Source organism: Theobroma cacao, chromosome 1 (assembly GCF_053813885.1).
Source record: "Theobroma cacao isolate CCN51 chromosome 1, ASM5381388v1, whole genome shotgun sequence".
NCBI classification, from domain to species: Eukaryota; Viridiplantae; Streptophyta; class Magnoliopsida; order Malvales; family Malvaceae; genus Theobroma; species Theobroma cacao.
This window is the reverse complement of record NC_142639.1, coordinates 2,189,488-2,197,857: the sequence shown is the minus strand read 5'-3', so window position 1 is coordinate 2,197,857 and position 8,370 is coordinate 2,189,488. Positions and strand designations below refer to the sequence as shown.

The 8,370-nt window shown below is 36.6% G+C and overlaps 2 protein-coding genes across 2 annotated transcripts; both read left to right on the top strand.

Moving 5' to 3' along the window:
- Positions 1-1,721: 1,721 nt before the first annotated feature.
- On the top strand, positions 1,722-4,393 carry LOC18611038 (putative B3 domain-containing protein At5g66980). Its single transcript, XM_088810432.1, has 4 exons — positions 1,722-1,826; positions 2,880-3,246; positions 3,327-3,472; positions 4,255-4,393. The coding sequence occupies exons 1-3, from the start codon at positions 1,755-1,757 to the stop codon at positions 3,344-3,346; spliced, it is 459 nt and encodes a 152-aa protein (XP_088666558.1). The 5' UTR covers positions 1,722-1,754; the 3' UTR covers positions 3,347-3,472; positions 4,255-4,393.
- A 1,345-nt stretch (positions 4,394-5,738) lies between these two features.
- Positions 5,739-8,327, top strand: LOC108660616 (cytochrome P450 CYP82D47-like). Its single transcript, XM_018114848.2, has 2 exons — positions 5,739-6,750; positions 7,554-8,327. Exons 1-2 carry the CDS (start codon positions 5,794-5,796, stop codon positions 8,196-8,198), a joined length of 1,602 nt encoding a protein of 533 aa, XP_017970337.2. The 5' UTR covers positions 5,739-5,793; the 3' UTR covers positions 8,199-8,327.
- Positions 8,328-8,370: the final 43 nt, after the last annotated feature.

The following is an 8,370-nucleotide window of genomic DNA, read 5'->3' as shown; positions in this document are numbered from 1 at the left end:
ATTAGCTCCAAAAGTTACGTAAAAGAGTTATGCATTTTTTTTTGCTTTATTTGGTATTTATTTTTTTCTTTATTTTTAATTATGTATTTTTTAGTAATAGGGAAATAGAAATAATGAAATTATAATATGATTTTAGTTTTTAGTTTTTAAAATTTTTTTAGGATTAGTTAGTTGTTTCAGAATAAAAAAAATCAAACAAAAAAAAAAGAGGATTAGGTTATAAAAATTGAAAATTCTCTTATCTATTTTTTTATTTTGATTAATGGACTCAAACCGGTATTAAAACCTCTAGATAATGAAAATGTTTTTTGATATTATCTACAATTACTATTATTTCCTTACAATATTGTTAAAAAACACTTTGTTATGTAATTTATTGATAAAATATATTATTAAATTATTTAACCATTCCAAATAATCTTCTAACAAAATGATATTCAAATTATATGTCAATTAATAACTATCGCAGTGTAATGCGAGTTGATAACTAATTTAAAATGAATCCGAACAAACAAAAATAGAAAAATAATTATTTTATATCTCTATCTCAATGAATAATAATTTTAATATTTGATTTCATCGAAATCTATTTACAGGATACATTTAACTTTTATTTAATTGAATTGAATGATGATCAACTCATTTTTAAGGTGCCAATTATCCTCCTGACAAGCAGTATGCCCCTCTTATTTCATTAATCTATAAGTTGTTGAATGTAATCGAACTTCACGAGAATTAATAGAAGACTTGAAATAAATAAATAAGTATAAAACTAATTTGATGCGAATAGACAACTTCCACAAACATAACGGTCAATGGTCGGGTTGAGCTCTAACTAATCTTCAATGGCCAAAATTCCTATTGATGCCCAGATCAAAGCAAGGACTTTTGGGTTGATTGAGTTGAGGTCCTGCAAAGATTGTACAAAAGGGAAAGGTGATGGAGTAGGTCCGACAACCAGCCTTTGATACTTAAGTTAGTGAGTCTTTAGTGGATTGGGGAGTTGAAGCATACCTTTATAGACAAATCACAAATTAAATAAAACAATTATCCAATATTAGGCTTGAGAAAAAGAAAAATGACTCGTAGCAATCTTAATTTGTCCACAAGCATGGAAGATAACTGTAGGAAAAGGTTTTGCTTATTCATTCTGTTCAAGAAAGTTCTATCGCTTTCGAGGAAAAATTAAGTGCTGCAAGAAAAGTTAAATAGACACCTGAATTATGAACCAACCGACTCTTCATAGATATATTTTTGTTTTTTAATGATGAGTTGAGAGTCAAAACAGTCTTATCATAAGTTTGTTAGATTTTCGATCTTTTAACAAGTGGATTGTTGGCCGTGTACAATGCACGGGTCATAACTCTAGTTGTAATTATTCTTCTATACAAGTAAAACTAATGAGAAAAGATATACTTGTTGAGTGAGAAAAATATAATATATATATATATATATATATATATATATATATATGGTATCTATGGAAACAAATTCTTGTCAAATAGAAATTAACATATAATTAGAGTACAATAGAGACCAAGAAGTAATAACTATAATTGGTTTTGAGCAAACTAGCCAAAAAAAAAAGAATGCTGGACGATGTAATTGCTTTTCACCAGGTGTCATGTTGTTATTGGATGTCAAGTATTTATCAGTGAAACTTAACTGGGATTGTCTTTTCAGTTTCCGCGACCTTACATGAACGTAACCCACCAATCTGTCTCTCTCACAAGGGCGAAGAGAATGCTGGGAATATGGCGAAACCCCGGAAACAATGCCATAAGTTCTTCAAAGTCTATCTCCCTTTTTTCAATTCTCAGCAACTGGTACTCTCTCTTTTCGCTCTCTCATTATGTGCATCTTTGCATGTGCTTTTACGTTTGTATAAGAATTAAGAAGACAACTATGAAATTGTAGTAGAGAGGGTAGCCTTGACACTGCCTTCTGCCTTCTCAGGGCTTGTCATCGAAAGCTTTGTTACACTTTACTGAGCACAAAATACACAGTTGGGGTTATAAGCTTGAGTATTTGTATAGGAGGAAAGAAGGTTTTGTTATCCATGAAATTGTTTCTTTTCATAGGGCATATAATAATAAAGTTCGATTGAAAATGTTTGGGGATTTTCCTGTTGAAAATTTAGGAGATTAAGATCAGGAGGAGAGAAGAAAGGCAGTGAGAAGCCTGTATCAATTTATGTTTATTCCACATTTTTCCCGGATAAGGAAAGTAATCAAGAATTATATGTAATTATGGGCTGAGATTTTGCAAACATGTTACGTTGTTGAGAAGTGCTGCCATGGCATAGTTGAGAGTTGATTTGATTTGACTGCTATTACCCTGCCTTGTTTATGTTTCTGCTTTGTTATGTTAATGATCATTGTCTTGCTGTTGTTGGAGTTTGTCCACTGTTGCCTTGGGGCCGGCCCACTGCTGTGTTTCTGTTTCAATCATTTTATGCTGCTGTGTTTATTCATTCCATCTGCAGTTCATGCAACCAATCGTTGATTTAGCTTGGTCATGGAGCCTGGAGCTCTGTATCAAGCTGGGTTTTCATTTTTCTTCTTTTTTTTTTTTTAAGTGTAAGAATCCTATATTAATTTTAAAATGTCACCATACTTTAGAAGTTTGCTTCTAGAAAATTGGTCATGTCCTGTATGATGCTAGTTGAATCTTGAAACCAAAATGTTCATTCTTGTCTAGCTAATTTTCATCCTGTATCTGAATTTGCATTGGAGGGATTATTAGATGAATTAGCCTGTAAACAACATCTAAAACGCATTAAATGGGAATTTACATTCTCTGCTAATTATTAATCAAGTATTTTTTTGCTGAAATTTGTTTTATCAGACAATTAAAATTTAAACTATTCAATTATGCAGAAAATACCACCTGCTTTCGTTAGGCATTTTGATGGAACTATTCCTAAGGATGCCATGCTTAAAAATCATACTGGAAAGCACTGGCTTGTCGATTTGGAAGAAGTTGAAGGAGGCTTGACTATGACAAACGGGTGGCAAGGCTTTGCAAGTGAAAACTCTTTAGAATTTGGAGACTTCCTCATTTTCGAATATGATGGGAAATGTCTGTTTGATGTGGAAATATTTGGTAGAAATGGATGCAACAAAGCGGCTTTATCTTCCAACATGACCACCACTCATGCAGTGAATGAAAAAGAGATAAAGGAGGTGGACATATGCAATGAGCCTACTCAAACTTGCAAGCAGAAGTATTCAGTTAAAAACTTAGGTAGCGTGCAGTCTAAGTCAAATTATTATTATTCCCAGATTCTTGTGGATGATTACTTTTGATCTGCTGTATGCTTTCAGGTTTAGCTGAAGGTGGTTGATATAAACTAAGAAGAAATAGAGGAACAAATCTTGGGGAAGGCAAGGCACTTAACGCAGCAACATATGTGACACCAAAAGGCCCTTATTTTGTCAGTAACATCCCTCAGTCGATGCGGTCTGCTGTGGTGAGTTTCAAGTCATGTTCTATATTTTACCTACTTTTCATGACTTCAGGTTGTCTTCATTTATGGAGAAGTTATTGGAATATAAATATATATATATATAAGATGGTTATGTCAAAATATTTGTCAAGAATTTTCATGAAGCTGAAGACAAAGAAATGTAGGACTTATTGGATGTGCATATAGCAAAGAATACTTGTCTGAGCTTTCAACATATTTATCCAACTTGATGTGGCGAACACTATCTAGGAATATCTCTGCCTGGAGTTCTATTATACTTTTTTTTGGGTCAAAGGATCTGTATTTTACTTAGTACAGAAATTAGGTCCTTGAAAATTTGAAAATAACTTTTGGGAAGTTGGCAGACAGTGCATAACCTTGCTTCTACTTTTTTCTCACCTCTCTTTCTCATGATTCAAGTTCATCAGGTTTGCTATCAGCTACTCACAGTTACAGGAAGTTTCTTTGTTTAGACAGAAATCAGTATTTTTTTCTTTTTTTCCAAAGCCGCTAGGAGTGGATCAAAATTACCATATATCCTTGTTAGAAACCATTTTCACAAGTTTTTCTGTATTGTAGAGTTATTATTGTCATTGTGCATATTATTGTTTTGGACCTCCTTTCCCATATCAATGACAGTTGGGGCAAATTATTATTTCTGGACTTAACTAAAGGAGTTTTCTCTCATTACTTGTATAATCATCCTCTTCTTATTATATTAAGTGATCATGTTGGTTTCGTTTAGTTTTTCATGTACTTAATTAGGATTTTGTTTCATCTTGTAGTATGTTCCTAGATCACTTCTGGCCTCATATGGAATTAAAATCAAGCCAGAGGTGGTGCTTCTTGATCAAAATGGGAAGAAATGGCCAGTGATGGTTAGTTCGAGGACAGACGGTCGTGTTTTTATCCATCATGGATGGGGTTCTTTCCGGCACGAGTACAATTTGCAGAAAGGAGATAAGTGTGTATTTGAGTTCGTCCTTGGTAGAGGAAATATTAGCCAGAAACTACTTGTACAAGTTATCAGGAGACAAGCACCATAGACGTCAGATTGGGAAAGCTTCAATTACAACCCTTCCCAATACGGAGCCCCCTCAAGTCACTATCATTTCCCCCCGTCTCTTTAATCCTTTAGATATTAGTACTAGATCTTGCAAAGCTGTTTGTAGGTTAGAAAAGGCACTGAAAGATACTTCTGCTGGTACTGCTTGCTTGACAGGAAGCGTAGTTCTATGATTGCTGAAGGGAAGGGAAACTTGTTTTTCGTTAGGCATACTGCTTTAAGACCAAATTCTTTGTCGTGCCCGCCCTTACAAGCACATGAACTCTTGGGCCCTTTCAGGACAATTTTGTTCAGAGGAGCCTGTTCTCGAGTCATATGCTTTGCAAGTATCCTTGAGTAGTCACCCTATATTTTCTCAAAAACACAAATTCAATTGATTTTGCCCGCTGATTATGGCCACTGCATCAGGTATTGACGTATTGTTTCCCACTAGGCATCTTACATAAACAGGTTGCTGGTCAAGGCCTAATCATGTTCAGTGTCCTATTCCTCTGCATCAGCCTTCAGCCGTGTGCATCACTGCTTGTAATGATGACAAATGTTTTCACATATTCATTGAAGTTAAAAGCCAAAGTCAGTTCCGATCTACAATTGTGAATGCTTGGTAGAAGTTAGGTCCCGTTTGGACGCAACAAAAATTAAATAAACAGGAACTTGTCGTGGTTAATAAACAGGATTTTAAGTTCCATCATTATATTAGTTAATTCAAGAAATCAAAGCTAAAAAATTAAAATATAATTTAAAAGTGGCAGCATGGCGTTTAATTGATGCCAAGTTGCAGTTATTCTCTTGGCTCAAAAACAAAAACATAGCATGTTAATTCAGACGTGCGAATTTTGAAGCAATTGTGCTATATTCGGACTGATCAGTGGCGCCATTGCTGACCTGCTCGCCAACAAAAAGGTTTGAAAGTATGATTAATTTAATTTGCCGACTTGAATGTAACCGGGAGCTTGGCTTTTTAAAACTTTTTTCTTGCTTTAGAATATTGGTGGTTTTGGATCATATGCAAGCAAATCTTTTCAAGCTCCAAGTGATCTCTTGATGTAGGCTTTTAGCATTAAAAATAACCTACATTTCAGATTTGGCCGAAAAAGATCATGTATTATACACCGTGATGATCCCAAAAGTCAGATATTCTTATCTTCCAAGGAAAATGACAGCCCTGGGAAGATTCACCAAAGCGATTTAAAAGCGGTTAATATTTGCAAGACCTGTTCCACTACATATCCCCTCCGCCAAGCTTTAAATTCCTCTGATGGATCCTCTCCTGCACTACCTGTTTACTTTAGTCTGCAGCCTTGTTGCCCTTTTGAGTTGCATTTACTTTTATCAGTCGAAGAAACCAAGCACTCACAGGAAAAGAGTCTGCACTGCGCCACAAGCTGGCGGTGCGTTACCTGTCATCGGCCACATGCACCTCTTGGGTGGCCAGCAACTCACCCACAAAACATTAGGTGCCATGGCTGACAAATATGGACCTGTTTTTTCCATAAGGCTAGGATCACACAGCGCCCTGGTTTTAAATAGCTGGGAAATGGCCAAAGAGTGTTTCACCGTCCATGATAAAGTCTTCTCCACTAGACCAGTCCTTACTGCCTCAAAGGTTCTAGGCTATAATTATGCGATGTTTGGGTTCGCTCCTTATGGATCCTACTGGCGCGAGATTCGTAGAATTGCTACAATTGAACTTCTGTCAAGCCACCGGATTGATATGCTCAAACATATACGTGCTTCAGAGGTAAAGACTGCAGTAAGAGAATTGTACAAGTCATGGCTTAGCAAAGGTGGTGGAGAAACTGGAGTATTGGTAGATATGAAACAGTGGTTCGGCGATCTAACTCATAATATTGCTCTGAGAATGGTGGGAGGGAAAAGGTTCTTCGGACCGAATGCTGATTGTGAGGAAGCAGAAGCACGAAGGTGTCAAAAAGTGATGAGGGATTCCGCTTACCTGTTTGGAGTGTTTGTCGTGTCCGATGCATTACCATTTATTGGGTGGTTGGATTTTCAAGGATATGAAAAAGCCATGAAAAGAACTGCAAAAGAATTGGACATTCTACTAGGAGGGTGGCTCGAGGAGCATAAGCAGAAGAAACATTTAGGTGGAGGGTTGAAAAAAGAGCAGGATTTCATGGATGTGATGCTGAACATCCTGGAAGACGCCAAGATTACTAGTTTCGATGCCGACACCATCAACAAGGCTACTTGCTTGGTAAGACACGTAGCCTTTAGTCCCAACCAAATGATGAATACATAGTCCAAATATATCTAGAATATGCCCTGTTTTCAATTCTTGATGATATACAACACATATCTCTGAAAATGAGGTCCTAGGATAAATCGATGCTAATAAAGCTACCGCTATAAGTGTACTGCTCTCTAGAAAGATTAAATCCTGCTAAATTGAACAACATGAGAAAATTGGGGCCTCTCTGCATGGATTTCTTAGGCTTTGTGGTAAGAAATTGATAGGCGTATCTGTCATATTCACAGTGCAAAAATAGTAGTAATAGGGCATCATAATATTTGTGAAAGCACTTGTTCCGGAGTCATTAGGCCTATTGAAGAAGGAAAAGGATAATTTCAAGTTGGTCATGTGGGCGAGTTAGGTAACACAATATCCCATCAAATCAATATGAATACCAGAGCAAGAGATGAAGTATTATCGGGATCTTGTACTTAATTTAGTGGGGCCAAAATTATCTCCACAATACGTATATAATCTTCCTGTGATAATAATTGACAAATAATCAGAATGAAACAAAATCCTAGTAAATTAAGAATTTCAAAGTTCCATGATGAATGCCACAAGGCCATAAAACTAGATTAAGAATCTCTAAGAATTGGAGTAGGTACAAGGCCAGGATTTATATTCTCAGCCTTTTATTGAGTCAGCTTGATCCTTAAGGTTATCAGTCTTGTCCATCCCTGTGTATTATATTGCTAAATACTTGATTATATCTTAATAAAGAGCATGCCTCTCATTTTTCTGATAAAGTTTTTTGTTTTTGGCAGAATTTAGTTTTGGCAGGGAGTGACACAACCATGATCACTCTCACCTGGGCCCTATCTTTGCTACTGAACAATCCTCGCGTGCTAAAGAGGGCCCAAGATGAGCTTGACATGCACGTTGGAAAGGATAGACTATTGGAAGAATCTGACATCAGAAACCTGGTCTACCTTCATGCCATTGTCAAGGAAACACTGCGCTTATACCCGCCTAGTCCAATCATTTTCCGGGCATCAATGGAAGATTGCACTCTCTCGACTGGCTACCACATTCCGGCAGGTACACGATTAATGGTAAATGCCTGGAAGATTCAACGTGACGAGCGTGTGTGGCCAGACCCACATGTTTTTAAACCTGAGAGATTTTTAACTAGCCACAAGGATATGGAGTTTCGAGGCCAGACTTTTGAACTCATCCCTTTTGGCTCGGGAAGAAGGTCCTGCCCTGGGGTCTCACTAGCCCTCCAGGTGGTGCATTCGGCACTGGCTAGTTTCTTACAAAGTTTTGAAGTTTCTAAGCCATCGAAACTCGAAGATATAGATATGACAGAAAGTACAGGATTAACAAATCTGAAAGCAACCCCGCTTGAAGTTCTCTTTACTCCACGTCTTGATTCCAAGCTCTATGGTTTGGGCACAGAATTAATATAGTAATTATCAGTAAAGAAAATGTAAGCTGTGGTGATTAGAGCGGTCAAGGTAAGGGCTTATTACAAGGGTTCTACCCTGCTTGTTACTCTAGGCTTTCCTGAATTGATCATTGCTATGTACTTATTGGTTTCCTAGTTGTCTAAAATACAAACAGAAATTAACTTCTTTACAA

What these genes read in the sequence shown, in the direction of transcription:
- LOC18611038 (XM_088810432.1), top strand. Translation starts at nt 1,755, where the DNA reads ATGGCGAAACCCCGGAAACAATGCCATAAGTTCTTCAAAGTCTATCTC. An exon ending in TTTTCAATTCTCAGCAACTG is followed by an intron (nt 1,827 to 2,879) that starts GTACTCTCTCTT and finishes TCAATTATGCAG; the next exon opens with AAAATACCACCTGCTTTCGT. An exon ending in GTATTCAGTTAAAAACTTAG is followed by an intron (nt 3,247 to 3,326) that starts GTAGCGTGCAGT and finishes GTATGCTTTCAG; the next exon opens with GTTTAGCTGAAGGTGGTTGA.
- LOC108660616 (XM_018114848.2), top strand. Translation starts at nt 5,794, where the DNA reads ATGGATCCTCTCCTGCACTACCTGTTTACTTTAGTCTGCAGCCTTGTT. An exon ending in TCAACAAGGCTACTTGCTTG is followed by an intron (nt 6,751 to 7,553) that starts GTAAGACACGTA and finishes TGTTTTTGGCAG; the next exon opens with AATTTAGTTTTGGCAGGGAG.